The 25,721-nt window shown below is 45.3% G+C and overlaps 1 protein-coding gene across 5 annotated transcripts; it reads left to right on the top strand.

Annotated features, from left to right (window-relative positions):
- Positions 1–839: 839 nt before the first annotated feature.
- Positions 840–23,621, top strand: LOC112252006 (RP2 activator of ARL3 GTPase). 5 transcript variants are annotated; one of them, XR_006083542.1, is made up of 7 exons: positions 840–1,185; positions 12,135–12,803; positions 18,743–18,838; positions 19,255–19,369; positions 20,521–20,606; positions 21,270–21,442; positions 21,763–23,621. XR_006083542.1 is itself a non-coding variant. In XM_042322793.1 (6 exons), exons 1-6 carry the CDS (start codon positions 1,018–1,020, stop codon positions 21,351–21,353), a joined length of 1,218 nt encoding a protein of 405 aa, XP_042178727.1. In that variant the 5' UTR covers positions 840–1,017; the 3' UTR covers positions 21,354–23,621. The 5 variants fall into 5 exon arrangements, 3 of the variants coding, with proteins under 3 accessions (XP_042178727.1, XP_042178728.1, XP_042178729.1); XR_006083543.1 differs by having other exon boundaries at positions 21,270–21,505; positions 21,866–23,621; XM_042322793.1 differs by having other exon boundaries at positions 21,270–23,621.
- Positions 23,622–25,721: the final 2,100 nt, after the last annotated feature.

Here is a 25,721-nt window from a genome sequence, read left to right as displayed (position 1 = left end):
TAGCATAACTGATCCACCCATGGATAGTACGTCAGGAAAGAGTTTAACAGACTGCATTGCATGATGCATCATCACGTGTCAAAATCCGACATTACAACAAACAAACAGAAACGTAAAATTGTATTCAAAATGTTTTACTTTATAGAATGTACGATATCTGGACGAATGTTTATTTTTATTACCAATGATTTATATACATCTGACGGAGTTCTATTAACCTGAGCCGCGGTGTACGGGTCTATGGCCCGGTGACGTGAACGGAAAAAAAGCATTCTTCTCATGTCGAACAATAATCTGCGCCACTCAGTCATGTTGTCAACAGGGCAGCATGGTGCATCGTCCAGAAACATACACTTTATATTTTATATAACATATACGTTAGAATGTTTTAACTAGTTTTAATTTGAGGCAGATTAAACGTAATTATCCAAAACAATCACTTTTGCATGTGAAAACACCATTTTAGTCATTACTCCACGTGCTTAATCTAGCCTAGACTACGAGACATTTGTTTTGAGATTATTTCGTTTTGGGGTTTGAACCGTCACCTTGCTCGTGCCGGGAGGCAGCCGGTTCCAAAAGGAATGCAATCACCTTTCACCGATTTAACCCCTCTCCCCGGCGGTAAACCGGGCCAGAAAATCGAAACCCCTCACTGTTTACCACACTGCATACTGAGCGCTGCTAAAACAACGCCCAACTCCCAAAAAGCAGAACACTCATTTGATTGGCTGACATTGTCCACGTTGTCCCCTCCCAGACTGTTGTTGTACTGTGATTCGCTGTTACTAAGTAACGGATTGCAAAGTATTGATTGGCTGTTGAACTGAGTAAGGAAAAGGGAAGCTCAAACGAAAGACATGTTTACGAGTACGTGATAAGAAGCCAGAAACCGAGGAGGCAAGAAGACCGAAATACCTGTACATGTTATACAAAGTAGGCGATAAATCTTTTGGGGACAGACTCTTATCATATTTTCCTATACACGTTTGATTGGTTTATTGTTAAAAGGACAAAATGGGTTGCTGGTTCTCCAAAAAATCCAAGAGAAAATCACCCGAAAAGGAACCTACTCCGAAAACGGTGGAAGATAAGGCGAACAGCAGCAACGCCAACAACATTGACCTCTGCAGCAATACAACAGAGGACCCACCTAAACAATACAGCTGGGACAAACGTGAAAAGGTATGGAGATGATGCATGGCCAGGGAGACTAGCGGCGAGGATGCATGTATGACCAGGGGGGATCGCTGAGGATGCATGTATGACCAGGGGGGATCGCTGAGGATGCATGTATGACCAGGGCGGATCGCTGAGGATGCATGCATGGTTAGGGATAGAACGAGTCAAAATTCACCCAGGGCTGAAAAACGGCCAAAAAACGTTGGTTGAGAACGAACACTAGCGCCAGGCAATAGCAAATGAATTAAAACGAACCTTCGCTGGGTCTCTTCTGACTGGAATGATCCTTAGAATTCCATTTCCCTAAATGGCACCAAACAAATTATACCTTTTTTATTTGACCACTACAGTCTGTTCACAGGAAGAAACTGAAAAATAACAACTCGTGTAGAAAGTAAACATCCGCACCTCGATGGTGCCAAGTGTGCTTATGTCTGTATAAGAGGAAGTCGGAAACAAATTGTAACTTGACTATTTCTGGTCTAGCGATCGATGAAAGCAGAGTATGCTGTTTACTCAACCGTGTGTCATTAGAAAGAGATGATTATCCTGATTATAATGGTGACTTAATAAAAAATATATATACACATTGCGAAATATACCAGCATGCCTCGCTATAAGAAAACAAGGGGGAGCTCAGCGTTCCAAGGGAAACATTTCGGGGCTAGCGTTTGATGACAACGGAGTACGCTGCCCAGCATTACACAATTAGAAAGAGGAGCTTCATGATTAAAATGGTGTCCGACTTGTAAAATTCAAATATACACACTGCGAGATATTATGTAAAAACGAACATACCTATCTATATTTCTCCTACTGGAAACAATGGGACGACCTCAGAGTTCCGTAAGTTTTTTTTTTGTTTTGACGTTTTAGCTACCAGAAATTGGTAAACTCATTAGAAATAATTTTATCCTGATTTAAAATGGTGTAGAACTTAAAACCATTAAAATAAATACATGTTGAGAGATTTGGTGAAATAGACAGACATGTCCCTATTTTTCCAAAAAGTTCCAAGAGCAGTCTTTAATTTTACCAGCTTGCCATTTATCTACTACTGTTCGCCTTTTTGTGTTTTGTAATGTAGCGATTAAGAGTGTTGGGCAGTAACCGAAAGGTGGCTGGTTCGAATCCACGAACCGACTAGGTAAAAAATGTTATGTACCCTTGAGCAAGACACTTACCCAGGGTCGCACTGGAAAAGAGCTTCTGCTCAATGACCCTAAGGCAGCCTTTCTTAATGCATGGGTCGCGATGTGTCAGAGTAAATGTATGAATATTTCATAATTTACTGGAATTGATTTGGCCAAATGCGTCTGCGCACTCTGCTTAGCAGCGGTCTCTGCTCAGTTTGGCAGCTGCGGTAGAGGGAGATGCCCTTGTGCTTCGCGGTTTACCGGATCATTTTCCTGCAGTTTTGTTGTAGATCACTCCGCGACACACGACGCAGCGCTGTCGTTCAGCAGCAGATGATGTGCTGTCATTCAGCAGCAGATGATGATGATGTGCTGTCATTCAGCAGCAGATGATGTGCTGTCGTTCAGCAGCAGATGATGATGATGTGCTGTCGTTCAGCAGCAGATGATGATGATGTGCTGTCATTCAGCAGCAGATGATGATGATGTGCTGTCATTCAGCAGCAGATGATGATGTGCTGTCGTGCAGCAGATGATGATGTTGATGTGCTGTCGTTCAGCAGATGATGATGATGATGTGCTGTCGTTCAGCAGCAGATGATGATGTGCTGTCGTTCAGCAGCAGATGATGATGATGTGCTGTCGTTCAGCTGCACATGATGATAATGATGGTGTGCTGTCGTTCAGCAGATGATGATGTGCTGTCGTGCAGCAGCAGATGATGATGATGATGATGTGCTGTCGTTCAGCAGATGATGATGTGCTGTCGTTCAGCAGCAGATGATGATGATGATGTGCTGTCGTTCAGCAGCAGATGATGATGATGATGTGCTGTCGTTCAGCAGCAGATGATGATGATGATGATGTGCTGTCGCTCAGCAGCAGCAGATGATGATGATGTGCTGTCGTGCAGCAGCAGATGATGATGATGTGCTGTCGTTCAGCAGCAGCAGATGATGTGCTGTCGTTCAGCAGATGATGATGATGTGCTGTTCAGCAGCAGATGATGATGATGTGCTGTCGTTCAGCAGCAGCAGATGATGATGATGTGCTGTCGTTCAGCAGCAGCAGATGATGATGTACTGTTCAGCAGCAGATGATGATGATGATGTGCTGTCGTTCAGCAGCAGATGATGATGATGTTCAGCAGATGATGATGATGTGCTGTCGTTCAGCAGATGATGCTGATGTGCTGTCGTTCAGCAGCAGATGATTTGCTGTCGTTCAGCAGCAGATGATGTGCTGTCGTTCAGCAGCAGATGATGTGCTGTCGTTCAGCAGCAGCAGATGATGATGATATGCTGTCGTTCAGCAGCAGCAGATGATGTTGATGTTGATGTGCTGTCGTTCAGCAGATGATGATGTTGATGTGCTGTCGGTCAGCAGATGATGATGATGATGTGCTGTCGTTCAGCAGCAGATGATGATGTGCTGTCGTTCAGCAGCAGATGATGATGATGTGCTGTCGTTCAGCTGCACATGATGATAATGATGGTGTGCTGTCGTTCAGCAGATGATGATGTGCTGTCGTTCAGCTGATGATGATGATGTGCTGTTGTTCAGCAGCAGCAGATGATGATGATGATGTGCTGTCGTTCAGCTGATGATAATGATGTGCTGTCGTTCAGCAGCAGATGATGATGATGATCTGCTGTCGTTCAGCAGCAGATGATGATGATGATGTGCTGTCGTGCAGCAGCAGATGATGATGATGTGCTGTCGTGCAGCAGCAGATGATGTGCTGTCGTTCAGCAGATGATGATGATGTGCTGTTCAGCAGCAGATGATGATGTGCCGTCGTTCAGCAGCAGCAGATGATGATGATGTGCTGTCGTTCAGCAGCAGATGATGATGATGTGCTGTCGTTCAGCAGCAGATGATGATGATGTGCTGTCGTTCAGCAGCAGATGATGTGCTGTCGTTCAGCAGCAGATGATGATGTGCTGTCGTTCAGCAGCAGATGATGTGCTGTCGTTCAGCAGCAGATGATGTGCTGTCGTTCAGCAGCAGATGATGTGCTGTCGTTCAGCAGCAGATGATGATGTGCTGTCGTTCAGCAGCAGATGATGATGTGCTGTCGTTCAGCAGCAGATGATGATGTGCTGTCGTTCAGCAGCAGATGATGATGTGCTGTCGTTCAGCAGCAGATGATGATGTGCTGTCGTTCAGCAGCAGATGATGATGATGTGCTTTCGTTCAGCAGCAGATGATGTGCTGCCGTTCAGCAGCAGATGATATGCTGTCGTTCAGCAGCAGCAGATGATTATGTGCTGTCGTTCAGCAGCAGCAGATGATGTTGATGTGCTGTCGTTCAGCAGCAGCAGATGATGTTGATGTTGATGTGCTGTCGTTCAGCAGATAATGATGTGCTGTCGTTCAGCAGCAGATGATGATGTGCTGTCGTTCAGCAGCAGCAGATGATGATGATGATGTGCTGTCGATCAGCTGATGATAATGATGTGCTGTCGCTCAGCTGATGATAATGATGTGCTGTCGTTCAGCAGCAGATGATGATGTGCTGTCGTTCAGCAGCAGCAGATGATGATGGTGTGCTGTCGTGCAGCAGCAGATGATGTTGATGTGCTGTCGTTCAGCAGATGATGATGATGTGCTGTCGTTCAGCAGATGATGATGATGTGCTGTTCAGCAGCAGATTTATGATCATGATGTGCTGTTGTGCAGCAGATGATGATGATGTGCTGTCGTTCAGCAGATGATGATGATGTGCTGTCGCTCAGCAGCAGATGATGTGCTGTCGTTCAGCAGCAGATGATGTGCTGTCATTCAGCAGCAGATGATGTGCTGTCGTTCAGCAGCAGCAGATGATGTTGATGTGCTGTCGTTCAGCAGATGATGATGTGCTGTCGTTCAGCAGCAGATGATGATGTGCTGTCGTTCAGCAGCAGCAGATGATGATGATGATGTACTGTCGATCAGCTGATGATAATGATGTGCTGTCGCTCAGCAGATGATGATAATGATGTGCTGTCGTTCAGCAGATGAGATGATGATGTGCTGTCGTTCAGCAGCAGATGATGATGATGATGTGCTGTCGTCAGCAGCAGCAGATGATGTTGATGTGCTGTCGTTCAGCAGCAGCAGATGATGATGATGTGCTGTCGTTCAGCAGATGATGATGATGTGCTGTCGTTCAGCAGATGATGATGTGCTGTCGCTCAGCAGCAGATGATGTGCTGTCGTTCAGCGGCAGATGATGTGCTGTCGTTCAGCAGCGGATGATGTGCTGTCGTTCAGCAGCAGCAGATGATGTTGATGTTGATGTGCTGTCGTTCAGCAGATGCTGATGTTGATGTGCTGTCGTTCAGCAGATGATGATGATGATGTGCTGTCGTTCAGCAGATGATGATGATGATGTGCTGTCGTTCAGCAGCAGATGATGATGTGCTGTTGTTCAGCAGCAGATGATGATGTGCTGTCGTTCAGCTGCATATGATGATAATGATGGTGTGCTGTCATTCAGCAGATGCTGATGTGCTGTCGTTCAGCTGATGATGATGATGATGTGCTGTCATTCAGCAGCAGCAGATGATGATGATGTGCTGTCGTTCAGCTGATGATAATGATGTGCTGTCGTTCAGCAGCAGATGATGATGATGTGCTGTCGTTCAGCAGCAGCAGATGATGATGATGATGATGTGCTGTCGTTCAGCAGCAGCAGATGATGATGTGCTGTCATTCAGCAGCAGCAGATGTGCTGTCGTTCAGCAGATGATGATGTTGTGCTGTTCAGCAGCAGATGATGATGTGCTGTCGTTCAGCAGCAGCAGATGATGATGATGTGCTGTCGTTCAGCAGATGATGATGATGTGCTGTCGTTCAGCAGCAGATGATGATGATGTGCTGTCGTTCAGCAGCAGCAGATGATGATGATGATGTGCTGTCGTTCAACAGATGATGATGATGTGCTGTTCAGCAGCAGATGATGATGATGATGATGTGCTGTCGTTCAGCAGCAGCAGATGATGATGATGTGCTGTCGTTCAGCAGCAGATGATGTTCTGTCAGCCACTGACTTATCATTCCCACTCGCCATCACTCACCGCTGTCACCAACTGGACTCATGCTAGCTACAAGTTCTGACTGAGCTCAATTGTCATGAAACACAAATACAGTGATGAGTTTCTCTTTTTAATACCAACTTTGAGAAGTAAGAAGGAGCGCCCACAATGTGTTTTGTGTGGGGAAGTGCTTAACGTTAGTAATGAGTCTCTCAAATGAAACTTTCCCTTGGTTTAAAAACCCTGAACAAATGAATAGAAATGCCATCGTCCTGACCAAACACCCATCAGCATGACTGTCAAACCCTGTCTGGAGGTCTTTCAGAACAGGGCAGATCTGTCAGTAGACTCTGGAAAATAGGTCAACTAGTCAAGACTTTACGGATACAGATCTGCCTCTAGTATTCTGTGTGTGTGTTTCTTTCTCAATGCCATCTTCTCCTCTCCTCACAGGTGGCAATCATCATTCTGTAGATCTCCTGTCAATCAGTCGCTGTCAATGCCAGAAGACTGTCAACCTCCTAGTTTCCATTACCTGTCAATCACTTTCCCAATGGTTTCAAAAACCATCTGTCTGTAGATCTGTTGTTTGCTCAATCTCTCTGTCAATGCCAGCTGTCTGTAGATCTTTTGTCAATGCCATCTGTCTGTAGATCTCTTGTCAATGCCATCTGTCTGTAGATCTCTTGTCAATGCCATCTGTCTGTAGATCTCTCTGTCAATGCCATCTGTCTGTAGATCTCTCTGTCAATGCCATCTGTCTGTAGATCTCTCTGTCAATGCCATCTGTCAGTAGATCTCTCTGTCAATGCCATCTGTCTGTAGATCTCTCTGTCAATGCCAGCTGTCTGTAGATCTTTTGTCAATGCCATCTGTCTGTAGATCTCTTGTCAATGCCATCTGTCTGTAGATCTCTTGTCAATGCCATCTGTCTGTAGATCTCTCTGTCAATGCCATCTGTCTGTAGATCTCTCTGTCAATGCCATCTGTCTGTAGATCTCTCTGTCAATGCCATCTGTCTGTAGATCTCTTATTTGGTTTTTGGCATCTACATGTCACTTTGTCCCCACCTGTGAGTATTGGTTTTGTTATGGTGTTTGTTTGACGGTGGGAAGAGGGGGTACCAAGATAAGTCGCCCATGGGCATACATTACCCGTAGGAATACTTTGTATAAAAACACTAGTTAGAACTGGGCGGACCACCCACTGTATTTTTGGTTAGTTAGTTAGCTGTTGGTGAAGTAGGCTAGTCTAGCTTAGGGGTATTTTTGGTTAGTTAGTTAGCTGTTGGTGAAGTAGGCTAGTCTAGCTTAGGGGTATTTTTGGTTAGTTAGTTAGCTGTTGGTGAAGTAGGCTAGTCTAGTTTAGGGGTATTTTTGGTTAGTTAGTTAGCTGTTGGTGAAGTAGGCTAGTCTAGTTTAGGGGTATTTTTGTATACTTATTATTTCTTTCTTTGGGTCCAGCTCAGCCCCTTTTCCTGCTCCCCCCATTACCATGTGTTTTCAAATAAACCCTGAGTGTTTAACGGTAATTTAGTTGGGTTAGTTTAGTTGGGATACCCCCCTAGACTGCCGGGCCAAAGGGACTCGTAACAAAGACATTTTTGTTGTTTTTATAACAGGTGATGATCAGCAGGCATAAGGGAGTACTAACTCTCATAGTAGTAGATGTGATATTCTCTTTCAAAAAAAAACCTGGCCTTGTACACATGTAATAGCTAATGATAGCCAAAGCAAGCTAGTTACTGATAGTGCAACCCTAAGTAACAGCACAGATGAAACATGATCATGCCCACTTTACATCTTACTGTAGAAATTATTGTTGAAAACTAGTCTCGGTTGGAACTGTTTGTTAACTTGCAAGTAATAATTGTTATTCTGAACTAGAATGAACTGTCTCAAAAAGCCTCTTGCTTCAAACACACTCGCACAGTTCTGGGTTCTACAGCAGGAAGTGGTCTCCTTCCTGACTGAGAAAGCAGTAGCTGTTCTGATCCAGTTTGGCATCACATACAGTCCCCGACGGCAGGGTTCTCAAGTACAGAAACGGTGTCATTGCTGAGTATGACCTCAGTGTTAAACTGTCAAACTGAGCCCAGAATAGACCTGCTTGTTGAGAACTTGAACCAGCCACAGACCTCTCATTAGGTGTGTGTGTGATGTGATCAATCTGTTTATTCCAGTTCAGAATAAAGCATATGTATTTTAACAGCAACATTTCCAACCTAGACTTTATTTTAACAATAATTTATACATTAGGATATGCAGGAGGATGTGCAGCTGTAATGTTAATTAGTATTGCTAACTGGAGAGACGCAATCCGAAGCGGTGCAGCCAGCGGGTTTCTCCACGCATCGCGCCGACAGAAACAAACATCTTTCTGGTAAGAAGACGGGCGGGGGCGTATGCCTTATGGCCAACGTGACATGGTGTGATGAAAGAAACATACAGGAACTCAAATCCTTCTGTTCACCTGATTTAGAATTCCTCACAATCAAATGTAGACCGCATTATCTACCAAGAGAATTCTCTTCGATTATAATCACAGCCGTATATATCCCCCCAAGCAGACACATCGATGGCTCTGAACGAACTTTATTTAACTCTCTGCAAACTGGAAACGATTTATCCGGAGGCTGCATTCATTGTAGCTGGGGATTTTAACAAGACTAATCTGAAAACAAGACTCCTAAATTTTATCAGCATATCGATTGCGCAACCAGGGGTGGAAAGACCCTGGATCATTGTTACTCTAACTTCCGCGACGCATATAAGGCCCTGCCCCGCCCCCTTTCGGAAAAGCTGACCACGACTCCATTTTGTTGATCCCTGCCTACAGACAGAAACTAAAACAAGAAGCTCCCACGCTGAGGTCTGTCCAACGCTGGTCCGACCAAGCTGACTCCACACTCCAAGACTGCTTCCATCACGTGGACTGGGAGATGTTTCGTATTGCGTCAGACAACAACATTGACGAATACGCTGATACGGTGTGCGAGTTCATTAGAACGTGCGTTGAAGATGTCGTTCCCATAGCAACGATTAAAACATTCCCTAACCAGAAACCGTGGATTGATGGCAGCATTCGTGTGAAACTGAAGGCACGAACCACTGCTTTTAATCAGGGCAAGGTGTCTGGTAACATGACTGAATACAAACAGTGCAGCTATTCCCTCTGCAAGGCTATCAAACAAGCTAAGCGCCAGTACAGAGACAAAGTAGAATCTCAATTCAACGGCTCAGACACAAGAGGCATGTGGCAGGGTCTACAGTCAATCACGGACTACAGGAAGAAACCCAGCCCAGTCACGGACCAGGATGTCTTGCTCCCAGGCAGACTAAATAACTTTTTGCCCGCTTTGAGGACAATACAGTGCCACTGACATGGCCTGCAACGGAAACATGCGGTCTCTCTCCTTCACTGCAGCCGAAGTGAGTAAGACATTTAAACGTGTTAACCCTCGCAAGGCTGCAGGCCCAGACGGCATCCCCAGCCGCGCCCTCAGAGCATGCGCAGACCAGCTGGCCGGTGTGTTTACGGACATATTCAATCAATCCCTATACCAGTCTGCTGTTCCCACATGCTTCAAGAGGGCCACCATTGTTCCTGTTCCCAAGAAAGCTAAGGTAACTGAGCTAAACGACTACCGCCCCGTAGCACTCACATCCGTCATCATGAAGTGCTTTGAGAGACTAGTCAAGGACCATATCACCTCCACCCTACCTGACACCCTTGACCCACTCCAATTTGCTTACCGCCCAAATAGGTCCACAGACGATGCAATCTCAACCACACTGCACACTGCCCTAACCCATCTGGACAAGAGGAATACCTATGTGAGAATGCTGTTCATCGACTACAGCTCGGCATTCAACACCATAGTACCCTCCAAGCTCGTCATCAAGCTCGAGACCCTGGGTCTCGACCCCGCCCTGTGCAACTGGGTACTGGACTTCCTGACGGGCTGCCCCCAGGTGGTGAGGGTAGGCAACAACATCTCCTCCCCGCTGATCCTCAACACTGGGGCCCCACAAGGGTGCGTTCTGAGCCCTCTCCTGTACTCCCTGTTCACCCACGACTGCGTGGCCACGCACGCCTCCAACTCAAACATCAAGTTTGCGGACGACACAACAGTGGTAGGCTTGATTACCAACAACGACGAGACGGCCTACAGGGAGGAGGTGAGGGCCCTCGGAGTGTGGTGTCAGGAAAATAACCTCACACTCAACGTCAACAAAACTAAGGAGATGATTGTGGACTTCAGGAAACAGCAGAGGGAACACCCCCATCCACATCGATGGAACAGTAGTGGAGAGGGTAGCAAGTTTTAAGTTCCTCGGCATACACATCACAGACAAACTGAATTGGTCCACTCACACAGACAGCATCGTGAGGAAGGCGCAGCAGCGCCTCTTCAACCTCAGGAGGCTGAAGAAATTCGGCTTGTCACCAAAAGCACTCACAAACTTCTACAGATGCACAATCGAGAGCATCCTGGCGGGCTGTATCACCGCCTGGTATGGCAACTGCACCGCCCTCAACTGTAAGGCTCTCCAGAGGGTAGTGAGGTCTGCACAACGCATCACCGGGGGCAAACTACCTGCCCTCCAGGACACCTACACCACCCGATGCTACAGGAAGGCCATAAAGATCATCAAGAACATCAACCACCCGAGCCACTGCCTGTTCACCCCGCTGTCATCCAGAAGGCGAGGTCAGTACAGGTGCATCAAAGCTGGGACCGAGAGACTGAAAAACAGCTTCTATCTCAAGGCCATCAGACTGTTAAACAGCCACCACTAACATTGAGTGGCTACTGCCAACACACTGTCAATGACACTGACTCTACTCCAGCCACTTTAATCATGGGAATTGATGGGAAATGATGTAAATATATCACTAGCCACTTTAAACAATGCTACCTTATATAATGTTACTTACCCTACATTGTTCATCTCATATGCATACGTTGATACTGTACTCTATATCATCGACTGCATCCTTATGTAATACATGTATCACTAGCCACTTTAACTATGCCACTTGGTTTACATACTTATCTCATATGTATATACTGTACTCGATATCATCTACTGTATCTTGCCTATGCTGCTCTGTACCATCACTCATTCATATATCCTTATGTACATATTCTTTATCCCCTTACACTGTGTATAAGACAGTAGTTTTTTTGGAATTGTTAGTTAGATTACTTGCTCGTTATTACTGCATTGTCGGAACTAGAAGCACAAGCCTTTTGCTACACTCGCATTAACATCTGCTAACCATGTGTATGTGACAAATTAAATTTGATTTGATTTGATTTATTGCACCATCATGAAGCCTTTGTTCTGTTATTCATCTGTGTGATGGGATCAATCTGTTTATTCTAGTTCAGAATGAAACATGATTTATTGTATTTTAACAGCAACATTTCCAACCTAGACAGATATGTAATAGTGTTTTTAATGGGGGGAAATGAACATGAATATATATTTATACGAATATTTAATGTTTTTGTCTATATTGCGTTTGTTTTAGGCATAAAGGTAATGAAATGTACCGATATTTATGTATGGTTTCATCTTTTCCTAAGCTTGGGTCCCAGGAAAACACATTTCTCTTGGGTCCCGGGCTGAAAAAGTTTAAGAACCACTGCCCTAAGGAACTAATGTCCGTCTCTATGCAGATTGACCCAAAGGAACTAATGTCTGTCTCTATGCAGATTGACCCTAAGGAACTAATGTCTGTCTCTATGCAGATTGACCCTAAGGAACTAATGTCTGTCTCTGTGCAGGTTGATCCTAAGGACTTCATGCTAACAGGGCTGAAGAATGCCACGGTGGGCCGTCTGCCAGGCAAGCTGAACGGACAGCAGTTTGTCATCCAGGACTGTGACAACTGTAAGATCTTCGTGTTGGACCACTCTGCCACCATCACCATCGACGACTGCACTAACTGCTGCATCGTTATGGGGCCAGTGAAGGGCAGTGTGTTCTTCAGGGACTGTAAGGACATCAAGTGTGTGGTGGCCTGCCAGCAGTTCAGGACCAGGGACTGTCAGAAGATGGAGGTGTTCCTGTGTTGCGCCACTCAGCCCATCATCGAGGCGTCCACGGGAATGAAGTTCGGCTGCTTCCAGTACTACTACCCCGAGCTGGCCTTCCACTTCAAGGACGCAGGCCTCAGCATCTTCAACAACAACTGGAGCAACGTCCATGACTTCACGCCCGTCTCAGGGGAGACCAATTGGAGCCTGCTGCCTGAGGACACTGTGGTGTTGGACCATGTTCCAGCCCCTGACCCGGAGTCAGAGTTTAAATCAGTCCGGATCTCAGCTGAGGCATCCCGCAGCATCGTGCCCATGACCAAAGGAGGCAGACGCAAGGAGAGTGACGAGTCCTGTCTGTTTGTGTTCTTCTCTGGGGACTACACCACTGCTAACGCCCGGAAACTCATTGATGAGGTGAGCAGGTAGAGGAGGGTGAGGAGGATAAGAGAGTGTGTTCAATGACTTAAAGTAATACAAAAAATGAGGGAAGGTTAGACACTTTGTCATGCAGTTAAAGGTCTCCTTCCCTTGCTGCAATGGTTCTATTTTTGGCCTTTCCATTAAGGTCATTCTCTACTGGTCATCCTCCAGATGAGGAAGTGACTCAAGGTCCTTCTGGTGTTGGTGGGTCATCATTGTTTACTAGTCTGTTGGTGGGTCATCATTGTTTACTAGTCTGTTGGTGGGTCATCATTGTTTACTAGTCTGTTGGTGGGTCATCATTGTTTACTAGTCTGTTGGGGGGGTCATAATTGTTTACCAGTCTGTTGGTGGGTCATCATTGTTTACCAGTCTGTTGGTGGGTCATCATTGTTTACCAGTCTGTTGGTGGGTCATCATTGTTTACCAGTCTGTTGGTGGGTCATCATTGTTTACCAGTCTGTTGGTGGGTCATCATTGTTCACTAGTCTGTTGGTGGGTCATCATTGTTTACCAGTCTGTTGGTGGGTCATCATTGTTTACTAGTTTGTTGGGGGTCATCATTGTTTACTAGTCTGTTGGGGGGTCATCATTGTTTACTAGTCTGTTGGGGGTCATCATTGTTTACTAGTCTGTTGGGGGTCATCATTGTTTACTAGTCTGTTGGGGGGGTCATCATTGTTTACTAGTCTGTTGGGGGGTCATAATTGTTTACTAGTCTCTTGGGGGGGTCATCATTGTTTACTAGTCTGTTGGTGGGTCATCATTGTTTACTAGTCTGTTGGTGGGTCATCATTGTTTACTAGTCTGTTGGGGGTCATCATTGTTTACTAGTTTGTTGGGGGGTCATCATTGTTTACTAGTCTGTTGGGGGGGTCATCATTGTTTACTAGTCTGTTGGGGGGTCATAATTGTTTACTAGTCTCTTGGGGGGGTCATCATTGTTTACTAGTCTGTTGGTGGGTCATCATTGTTTACTAGTCTGTTGGTGGGTCATCATTGTTTACTAGTCTGTTGGGGGGTCATCATTGTTTACTAGTTTGTTGGGGGTCATCATTGTTTACTAGTCTGTTGGGGGGTCATCATTGTTTACTAGTCTGTTGGGGGTCATCATTGTTTACTAGTCTGTTGGGGGTCATCATTGTTTACTAGTCTGTTGGGGGGTCATCATTGTTTACTAGTCTGTTGGGGGGTCATCATTGTTTACTAGTCTGTTGGGGGGTCATCATTGTTTACTAGTCTGTTGGGGGGTCATCATTGTTTACTAGTCTGTTGGGGGGGGGTCATCATTGTTTACTAGTCTGTTGGGGGTCATCATTGTTTACTAGTCTGTTGGTGGGTCATCATTGTTTACTAGTCTGTTGGTGGGTCATCATTGTTTACTAGTCTGTTGGTGGGTCATCATTGTTTACTAGTCTGTTGGGGGGTCATAATTGTTTACTAGTCTGTTGGTGGGTCATCATTGTTTACCAGTCTGTTGGTGGGTCATCATTGTTTACCAGTCTGTTGGTGGGTCATCATTGTTTACCAGTCTGTTGGTGGGTCATCATTGTTTACCAGTCTGTTGGTGGGTCATCATTGTTTACCAGTCTGTTGGTGGGTCATCATTGTTCACTAGTCTGTTGGTGGGTCATCATTGTTTACTAGTCTGTTGGGGGTCATCATTGTTTACTAGTCTGTTGGGGGGTCATCATTGTTTACTAGTCTGTTGGGGGGTCATCATTGTTTACTAGTCTGTTGGGGGGTCATCATTGTTTACTAGTCTGTTGGGGGGTCATCATTGTTTACTAGTCTGTTGGGGGGGGTCATTGTTTACTAGTCTGTTGGGGGGGGTCATAATTGTTTACTAGTCTCTTGGGGGGTCATCATTGTTTACTAGTCTGTTGGTGGGTCATCATTGTTTACTAGTCTGTTGGTGGGTCATCATTGTTTACTAGTCTGTTGGGGGGGTCATCATTGTTTACTAGTTTGTTGGGGGGTCATCATTGTTTACTAGTCTGTTGGGGGGTCATCATTGTTTACTAGTCTGTTGGGGGGTCATAATTGTTTACTAGTCTCTTGGGGGGTCATCATTGTTTACTAGTCTGTTGGTGGGTCATCATTGTTTACTAGTCTGTTGGTGGGTCATCATTGTTTACTAGTCTGTTGGGGGGGTCATCATTGTTTACTAGTTTGTTGGGGGGTCATCATTGTTTACTAGTCTGTTGGGGGTCATCATTGTTTACTAGTCTGTTGGGGGGGTCATCATTGTTTACTAGTCTGTTGGGGGGTCATCATTGTTTACTAGTCTGTTGGGGGGTCATCATTGTTTACTAGTCTGTTGGGGGGTCATCATTGTTTACTAGTCTGTTGGGGGGTCATCATTGTTTACTAGTCTGTTGGGGGGGGTCATCATTGTTTACTAGTCTGTTGGGGGGTCATCATTGTTTACTAGTCTGTTGGGGGGTCATTGTTTACTAGTCTGTTGGGGGGTCATCATTATTAACTAGTCTGTTGGGGGGTCATCATTGTTTACTAGTCTGTTGGGGGGTCATCATTGTTTACTAGTCTGTTGGGGGGGGTCATCATTGTTTACTAGTCTGTTGGGGGGTCATCATTGTTTACTAGTCTGTTGGGGGGGTCATCATTGTTTACTAGTCTGTTGGGGGGTCATCATTGTTTACTAGTCTGTTGGGGGGGTCATCATTGTTTACTAGTCTGTTGGTGGGTCATCATTGTTACTACTCTGTTGGGGGGTCATCATTGTTTACTAGTCTGTTGGGGGGTCATCATTGTTTACTAGTCTGTTGGGGGTCATCATTGTTTACTAGTCTGTTGGGGGGTCATCATTGTTTACTAGTCTGTTGGGGGTGGGGTCATCATTGTTTACTAGTCTGTTGGTGGGTCATCATTGTTACTAGTCTGTTGGGGGGTCATCATTGTTTACTAGTCTGTTGGGGGGTCATCATTGTTTACTAGTCTGTTGGGGGTCATCATTGTTTACTAGTCTGTTGGGGGGGTCATCATTGTTTACTAGTCTGTTGGGGGGGTCATCATTGTTTACTAGTCTGTTGGGGGGTCATCATTGTTTACTAGTCTGTTGGGGGTCATCATTGTTTACTAGTCTGTTGGGGGGTCATCATTGTTTACTAGTCTGTTGGGGGTCATCATTGTTTACTAGTCTGTTGGGGGTCATCATTGTTTACTAGTCTGTTGGGGGGTCATCATTGTTTACTAGTCTGTTGGGGGGTCATCATTGTTTACTAGTCTGGGGGGGGTCATCATTGTTTACTAGTCTGTTGGTGGGTCATCATTGTTACTAGTCTGTTGGGGGTCATCATTGTTTACTAGTCTGTTGGGGGGTCATCATTGTTTACTAGTCTGTTGGTGGGTCATCATTGTTTACTAGTCTGTTGGTGGGTCATCATTGTTTACTAGTCTGTTGGGGGTCATCATTGTTTACTAGTCTGTTGGGGGTCATCATTGTTTACTAGTCTGTTGGGGGGTCATCATTGTTTACTAGTCTGTTGGTGGGTCATCATTGTTTACTAGTCTGTTGGGGGTCATCATTGTTTACTAGTCTGTTGGGGGGTCATCATTGTTTACTAGTCTGTTGGGGGTCATCATTGTTTACTAGTCTGTTGGGGGGTCATCATTGTTTACTAGTCTGTTGGTGGGTCATCATTGTTACTAGTCTGTTGGGGTGGGTCATCATTGTTTACTAGTCTGTTGGGGGGTCATCATTGTTTACTAGTCTGTTGGTGGGTCATCATTGTTTACTAGTCTGTTGGGGGGTCATCATTGTTTACTAGTCTGTTGGGGGGTCATCATTGTTTACTAGTCTGTTGGGGGGTCATCATTGTTTACTAGTCTGTTGGGGGTCATCATTGTTTACTAGTCTGTGGGGGTCATCATTGTTTACTAGTCTGTTGGTGGGTCATCATTGTTTACTAGTCTGTTGGTGGGTCATCATTGTTTACTAGTCTGTTGGTGGGTCATCATTGTTTACTAGTCTGTTGGGGGTCATCATTGTTTACTAGTCTGTTGGGGGTCATCATTGTTTACTAGTCTGTTGGGGGTCATCATTGTTTACTAGTCTGTTGGTGGGTCATCATTGTTACTAGTCTGTTGGGGGGGTCATCATTGTTTACTAGTCTGTTGGGGGTCATCATTGTTTACTAGTCTGTTGGTGGGTCATCATTGTTTACTAATCTGTAGTCTGGGGGGGTCATCATTGTTTACTAGTCTGTTGGGGGTCATCATTGTTTACTAGTCTGTTGGTGGGTCATCATTGTTTACTAGTCTGTTGGGGGGGTCATCATTGTTTACTAGTCTGTTGGGGGGGTCATCATTGTTTACTAGTCTGTTGGTGGGTCATCATTGTTTACTAGTCTGTTGGTGGGTCATCATTGTTACTATGCCGCTGTGCTGCACCCAACTGGTTGATCTTATTAAGCTGTGGTAAGCTCTTCACCTCATCTGTAAAATACACTACAGCAGATGTTCCCAAACTACTTTACAGTCCCCTACCCCTTCAAACATTCAACCTCCAGCTGTACCCCCTCTAGCACCAGGGTCAGCGCACTCTCAAATGTTGTTTTTGCCATCATTGTAAGCCTGCAGCACACACTATACAACACATTTATTAAACATATGAATGAGGGTTTTTGTCACAACCCGGCTGAAGGGAAGTGACGTGCTCTTATAGGACCAGGGCACAAATGATAATAATCAACAATTATGCTCTTCATTTAACCATCTTACATAAAACCTTATTTTTTTCATCAAAAATTGTGAATAACTCACCACAGATTAATGAGAATGTTGTGCTTGAAAGGATGCACGTAACTCTGCTATGTTAGGTTGTATTGGAGAGAGTCTTAAATCATTTTCCACACAGTCTGTGCCTTTTTCATGCTAGTGGGGGCCGAGAATCCACTCTCACATAGGTACGTGGTTGCAAAAGGCATCAATGTCTTACCTGCACGATTTGCCAAGGCAGGATACTCTGAGCGCAGCCCAATCCAGAAATCTGGCAGTGGCTTCTGATGAGTCTTTCGATGAGGCTCTCTTGTTCAGATATCGGTAAGTGGACTGGAGGCCGGGCATGAAAGGGATAAACGAATCCTGTTGTCATCCGTTTCGGGAAAGTACCTGCATAATTGCACACCCAACTCACTCAGGTGCTTCGCTATATCACATTTGACATTGTCCATAAGCTTGAGTTTATGTCTCCCTGTCATGGCTTTTGTGCCATCAGTACAGATACCAACATGAGCATCAGCTACGTTTGGCTACATACCGACCGTTAGTGGAATTCCCACGAGAGAGTAACGGTTAATGTGATTGGATGTTAATTATATTTTTGGGCAGTGAAACAAGGCTAATCAGGCGAGAGGGGGGGGGACTCACCCAAATGTATATTAATGTATAGCCCCGTTGGACTGTTTGAAAATGGGAAGACATTGTGTACCCCCGTTTGGGATTACCTCACTACGATAAGATCCCTGTATTAAGAGCTGTAAGAGCGTTGTTGTAATGTACAGTTGAAGTCAGAAGTTTACATCCACTTAGGTTGGAGTCATTAAAACTCATTTTTCAACCACTCCACAAATCTCTTGTTAACAAACTATAGTTTTGGCAAGTCGGTTAGGACATGACTAGTTAGCGGTGGTGTGCGCTAATAGCGTTTCAGGGCGAGGAGAGGGACGGAAGCAATACTGTTACATTGATGCTGTTGACCCGGATCACTGGTTGCTGCGGAAGAGGAGGAGGGCAAAAGGGGGGTGAGTGTAACCGATGTGAAACGGCTAGCTAGTTAGCGGTGGTGCACGCTAAATAGCATTTCAATCGGTGACGTCACTTGCTCTGAACCTTGAAGTAGTTGTTCCCCTTGCTCTGTAAGGGCCGCTGCTTTTGTGGCGCGATGGGTAACGATGCTTCGTGGGTGTCAGTTGTCTGTGTGCAGAGGGTCCCTGGTTCGAGCCCGGGGCGAGGAGAGGGACGGAAGCAATACTGTTACACAGGCCTACTGTCTCTTTCATAACAAGGTAGGATTACTTTGGTGCTAGTTGAGTGTGTGAGTCGGCACAGCCTACAGTCCAGATGGACTGATGCTTTGGAAGAAAACTTCTGCTAAATGTCATACATTATTTGTGTTCATGGTTTCCTTGGCTCTTGTCTGTATTAACTCCAAGCCTCTGGGAAAGGGTTTAACGGTGTCATTGCTTCCTGTCTGTATTAACTCCAGGCCTCTGGGAAAGGGTTTAACGGTGTCATTGCTTCCTGTCTGTATTAACTCCAGGCCTCTGGGAAAGGGTTTAACGGTGTCATTGCTTCCTGTCTGTATTAACTCCAGGCCTCTGGGAAAGGGTTTAACGGTGTCATTGCTTCCTGTCTGTATTAACTCCAGGCCTCTGGGAAAGGGTTTAACGATGTCATTGCTTCCTGTCTGTATTAACTCCAGGCCTCTGGGAAAGGGTTTGTGCTGATACAGACTAAGGAAGTGTCCATGCGCCCCGAGGACGTCAGCAGAGTGTTCCAGAATGATGCAGAGGGACTCCTCGAGTGGATCACCAACGGTAAGGAACACAGACTGTCCCAAATAGCACCTTATTCCCTATATAGGGCACTACTTTTGACCAGGGCCTGCAGACAATCTGCCTATCATCTGGGTTAATCATTCAATAGTCGGTTTGAGGCTAGGGCTGACATCGGTTTGAGGCTAGGGCTGACATCTGTTTGAGGCTAGGGCTGACATCTGTTTGAGGCTAGGGCTGACATCGGGTTGAGGCTAGGGCTGACATCGGGTTGAGGCTAGGGCAGACATCGGGTTGAGGCTAGGGCAGACATCGGGTTGAGGCTAGGGCAGACATCGGGTTGAGGCTAGGGCAGACATCGGTTTGAGGCTAGGGCAGACATCGGTTTGAGGCTAGGGCAGACATCGGTTTGAGGCTAGGGCTGACATCGGGTTGAGGCTAGGGCAGACATCGGTTTGAGGCTAGGGCTGACATCGGTTTGAGGCTAGGGCTGACATCGGTTTGAGGCTAGGGCTGACATCGGTTTGAGGCTAGGGCTGACATCGGGTTGAGGCTAGGGCTGACATCGGGTTGAGGCTAGGGCTGACATCGGGTTGAGGCTAGGGCTGACATCGGGGTTGAGGCTAGGGCAGACATCGGTTTGAGACTAGGGCTGACATCTGTTTGAGGCTAGGGCTGACATCGGGTTGAGGCTAGGGCAGACATCGGGTTTGAGGCTAGGGCTGACATCGGGTTGAGGCTAGGGCTGACATCGGGTTTGAGGCTAGGGCTGACATCGGTTTGAGGCTAGGGCTGACATCGGTTTGAGGCTAGGGCTGACATCGGGTTGAGGCTAGGGCTGACATCGGGTTGAGGCTAGGGCTGACATCGGGTTGAGGCTAGGGCTGACATCGGGTTGAGGCTAGGGCTGACATCGGGTTGAGGCTAGGGCTGACATCGGGGTTGAGGCTAGGGCTGACATCGGGTTGAGGCTAGGGCTGACATCGGTTAGAGGCTAGGGCTGACATCGGGTTGAGGCTAGGGCAGACATCGGTTTGCTGTTTCTGGTTCTCTGTAATGTATGATGACCTTTGAAACAAGAGAAAGGAGGGATAAGATCCTCATAGTTGAAGGAAAGAATTGTGTTAATGAGTTGGTTTAGTGCTTATGATGATTAGGCATGCATTTCTGAACTGCATCTCTTGTTGCCACAGGCCCAGTGACAGCTCTGGAGTTGAATGGGGACGGGGTAGTGGAGGCCTGCAAGAGCATGGCCAGTGACATGTTCAGTGGAACCAAGGTAACAGCATTCCTGACATCTCTAGACAAAACATTTATTGTTGGGTCTACTGAGTGGCACAGTGGTCTAAGGCACTGCATCTCAGTGCTAGCTGTGTTACTGGTTCTAGTCCAGGCTCTGTCGCAGCCTGCCGCAACCGGGAGACCCATGGGGCGGTGCACAATTGACCCAGCGTTGTTAGGGGAGGGTTTGGTCGGCAGGGATGTCCTTGTTTCATCGCGCACTAGCGACTCCTGTGGTGGACCGGGCGCAGTGCACGCTAACATGGTCGCCAGGTGCACGGTGTTTCCTCCGACACACTGGTGCGGCTGGCTTCTAGGTTAAGCTGGCATTGTGTCAAGAAGCAGTGCGACTTGGTCGGGTCGTGTTTCGGAGGACGCACGGCTCTCGACCTTCGCCTCTCCCGAGTCCGTACGGGAGTTGCAGCGATGAGACAAGACTGTAACTACCAGTTGGATAATACGAAATTGGGGAGAAAAAAGGGGTTATCGTTTATATATTTTTTTACATTTATTGTTTTAATGTCAGTGAAACTAACCTGGTAAAATACCATTTTAAAAAGATCTCAGGATTTTATCAATTGTACTGAAAGTGTTAGTCAGAACTGTACGAGCTAATAATATAGTACCTGTATGTGAAGTAACTCTGTCCTATTCCCTGCAGGTGTTTGTTTCAGACAACAGAAATACTTCCTCTCGAGATGTGGACAACTTCTTCAACTTCGCTGACATGCAGATGGGCTTGTGATTGAGTCACTGTATGACAATCAACTTACTACACAACCAAGGACTTTTTTGTTATATTTTTTTATACTAGTAGGTAGCGGAGAAGGACAGGTTAATCATCAGAATGATGGTAGGTAGTTGAGAAGGACAGGTTAATCAACATAGTGATGGTAGGTAGTTGAGAAGGACAGGTTAATCAACATAGTGATGGTAGGTAGCGGAGAAGGACAGGTTAATCAACATAGTGATGGTAGGTAGCGGAGAAGGACAGGTTAATCATCATAGTGATGGTAGGTAGCGGAGAAGGACAGGTTATTCAACATAGTGATGGTAGGTAGCGGAGAAGGACAGGTTATTCATCAGAATGATGGTAGGTAGCGGAGAAGGACAGGTTATTCATCAGAATGATGGTAGGTAGTTGAGAAGGACAGGTTAATCATCAGAATGATGGTAGGTAGTTGAGAAGGACAGGTTAATCAACATAGTGATGGTAGGTAGCGGAGAAGGACAGGTTATTCATCAGAATGATGGTAGGTAGCGGAGAAGGACAGGTTAATCAACGTAGTGATGGTAGGTAGCGGAGAAGGACAGGTTAATCAACATAGTGATGGTAGGTAGCGGAGAAGGACAGGTTAATCATCATAGTGATGGTAGGTAGCGGAGAAGGACAGGTTAATCAACGTAGTGATGGTAGGTAGCGGAGAAGGACAGGTTAATCAACGTAGTGATGGTAGGTAGCCGAGAAGGACAGGTTAATCAACATAGTGATGGTAGGTAGCGGAGAAGGACAGGTTAATCAACATAGTGGAGAAGGACAGGTTCATTAGTTATAACGAGCAGCCAGGGGGGAAACGCTGTATTAGTTATTTGGCTATTTGAATTTCTTGAAATTCAAGAAAGTATTCTCTTGTTTATATTGTGTATATTTTGGTCTTTGCTGTTCTGTTAGGTAATTTTGGTGTGTGTGTGTGTGTGTGTGTGTGTGTGTGTGTGTGTGTAACACACATTGAAACCATTGTGGTGAATGATCGGTGTAGAGTGAAATTGCCCATAGATTCTGATCTTGAATCAGTTTTGCATTTCCCCCACTGTTTTATGTTAGGATTTGTGGAGGTGAAGAGCTGATCCAAGATCTGTTCCTAGGAGAAACTTTACCCCGTACATCATGTGTTTTCTCTTCTGTATTTGTTAGGGTCCTTGCTATTTGGGGTGCTTGGGACGTCCCAACTCTGTCATCCCATTCAAGTTGAAATTTAAACTAGTCTAGGTAAGGGTTAAGGTTCGGTTCGAGGTTAAGGGCTCAGACACAGCAGTAGTGTTTTCTGGTCCAGAGTACTTGGCCTCTCTGAATGTAATTTGTGAACCGAGTGCGCACAGATTTTACATGTCGAATCAGGTGAAATGTGTCTGTGGTCAGATGTCTATAAAGGTCCCTAAACCACAGTGCGCTGAACGATCGACAGACCAACGCTAAATCCCCATTCGGTGCCATATATGCAAGCCTTTCAAGTTAGGTTTAGGGTAGGGACGTCCCAACCATTCCGATAGCACTAACCCATTAGTTTGTGTGTTTGGTTGAGCAGCAAGACACCGGGACTTCCTTAGTGGTTACCTGAGTTACCTGTGTTGTTTCCAGACACGTTGTCAGGGTGATACTGGTGTAAATAGCTGATTGGACAATGCTGTGATTGAGTACAGGGGTGTATTCACTAGGAAATTAACAGAAGCAAGCGGGACAAAATGGGGAGGAGACCTACCTAAAAAATGTTTTGCTACAGTTGGTGTGCACAAATAGACACCTCAACACTTTGGTTACACCAATGTAGACTACACCTATTATGTAAATAATTATTTCACATATTTTAGTTAATGTATTATTTTGGGGGGGTGAATTAAATAAATGTTATTAGAAAGCATTTAGAATGTATTGAAGACAGGAAGAGATGTGGTAATGTTGTTTTCTATGGGACCAGACAGGAAGAGAGGTGGTAATGTTGTTTTCTATGGGACCAGACAGGAAGAGATGGTAATGTTGTTTTCTATGGGACAGAACCTCATCCCTGTGATGAAATTCCTGCTTCTCAAATGGCGCCCTAGTCCTCTACTATTGACCAGGGTAGTGCACTATAAAAGGACTATGGTGCCGTTTGGGAAGCACGGTAGACTTTAACATTTTGTATTTGTTGAAGGAATGATCTGATTGGGACTTTGTATTGCTAAATGTTTCCTATTGTATCTCTGTAGAATCAAATGAACATGTCATTACTAATATATTAAAGATCCATTTGTATGTGTTGTGTTTGAGATTTTACTGTGGGAGATGTTTCTGACTTACACTACCTTCTCAGTAGCTTGATTTCCATCCAATTGGCGATGTGATTTCTATGGGAATGTTCTAGAATCCACGTAATGAAAATATCCACATTTTCACACCAGTGGAATGTTTGCACCTGATGGATTTGTTGCAGATCAAGAACTGTTCATGACATCTGTTCAAGACATATGTTCACACAGTTTTAAAGTTTATTACCTGCAATTCTACACATCTTGTCATTGTGATACAAAGAATAATTTGATGTTTTAAAGCACATTTTCTTGGAATTCTATACATTTTTGCCCTGTCTCATGTGTATTCATGGGATATTTGAGTGACAAGAAAAATACAACAATATCTATGTGCTAAAAAACCTAACTGATCTGTAGGCGGGTTGATCTGGACATTTCTGACAAGTTATAAATATCTCTCTAAGAGGAACTGGTGATGCACCACCTTGTGCTTTCTACTATTACAACTCTCAAGAGGAAGTTTACAGCCGGACTGAGTTCCCCGCGGTTTGGGAACCACTGGGCTAGTCTGCATGATGAGATTATTATCGATTTTAATATTTTTATTTGTCAAACGGCCATAAAGCATCGATCATCATGTCACCAGAATAAGACCCTCCATTTATTGGAGAAGAGTATCACTGTGCACTTTGTACCACCCTCTGATCGATCATCATGTCACCTGAATAAGACCCTCCATTTATTGGAGAAGAGTATCACTGTGCACTTTGTACCACCCTCTGATCGATCATCATGTCACCTGAATAAGACCCTCCATTTATTGGAGAAGAGTATCACTGTGCACTTTGTAACCCTCTGATCGATCATCATGTCACCTGAATAAGACCCTCCATTTATTGGAGAAGAGTATCACTGTGCACTTTGTACCACCCTCTGATCGATCATCATGTCACCTGAATAAGACCCTCCATTTATTGGAGAAGAGTATCACTGTGCACTTTGTACCACCCTCTGATCGATCATCATGTCACCTGAATAAGACCCTCCATTTATTGGAGAAGAGTATCACTGTGCACTTTGTACCACCCTCTGATCGATCATCATGTCACCTGAATAAGACCCTCCATTTATTGGAGAAGAGTATCACTGTGCACTTTGTACCACCCTCTGATCGATCATCATGTCACCTGAATAAGACCCTCCATTTATTGGAGAAGAGTATCACTGTGCACTTTGTACCACCCTCTGATCGATCATCATGTCACCAGAATAAGACCCTCCATTTATTGGAGAAGAGTATCACTGTGCACTTTGTACCACCCTCTGATCGATCATCATGTCACCTGAATAAGACCCTCCATTTATTGGAGAAGAAGTATCACTGTGCACTTTGTACCACCCTCTGATCGATTTCATGTCACCTGAATAAGACCCTCCATTTATTGGAGAAGAGTATCACTGTGCACTTTGTACCACCCTCTGATCGATCATCATGTCACCTGAATAAGACCCTCCATTTATTGGAGAAGAGTATCACTGTGCACTTTGTACCACCCTCTGATCGATCATCATGTCACCTGAATAAGACCCTCCATTTATTGGAGAAGAGTATCACTGTGCACTTTGTACCACCCTCTGATCGATCATCATGTCACCTGAATAAGACCCTCCATTTATTGGAGAAGAGTATCACTGTGCACTTTGTACCACCCTCTGATCGATCATCATGTCACCTGAATAAGACCCTCCATTTATTGGAGAAGAGTATCACTGCACTTTGTACCACCCTCTGATCGATCATCATGTCACCTGAATAAGACCCTCCATTTATTGAGAAGAGTATCACTGTGCACTTTGTACCACCCTCTGATCGATCATCATGTCACCTGAATAAGACCCTCCATTTATTGGAGAAGAGTATCACTGTGCACTTTGTACCACCCTCTGATCGATCATCATGTCACCTGAATAAGACCCTCCATTTATTGGAGAAGAGTTCACTGTGCACTTTTACCACCCTCTGATCGATCATCATGTCACCTGAATAAGACCCTCCATTTATTGGAGAAGAGTATCACTGTGCACTTTGTACCACCCTCTGATC

The sequence above is a fragment of the Oncorhynchus tshawytscha genome, linkage group LG06 (assembly GCF_018296145.1).
Source record: "Oncorhynchus tshawytscha isolate Ot180627B linkage group LG06, Otsh_v2.0, whole genome shotgun sequence".
In the NCBI taxonomy this organism is placed as follows: Eukaryota; Metazoa; Chordata; class Actinopteri; order Salmoniformes; family Salmonidae; genus Oncorhynchus; species Oncorhynchus tshawytscha.
The sequence above is the reverse complement of the archived record's forward strand: the minus strand, read 5'-3'. Positions and strand labels throughout refer to the sequence as shown.

Bases quoted from the DNA above. Each gene is read 5' to 3' on its own strand.
- LOC112252006 (XM_042322793.1), top strand. From the start codon at position 1,018: ATGGGTTGCTGGTTCTCCAAAAAATCCAAGAGAAAATCACCCGAAAAG. The intron at 18,839-19,254 runs GTAGGATTACTT...TATTAACTCCAG, and splicing joins ACTGTCTCTTTCATAACAAG to GCCTCTGGGAAAGGGTTTGT. The intron at 20,607-21,269 runs GTAACAGCATTC...TATTCCCTGCAG, and splicing joins ACATGTTCAGTGGAACCAAG to GTGTTTGTTTCAGACAACAG.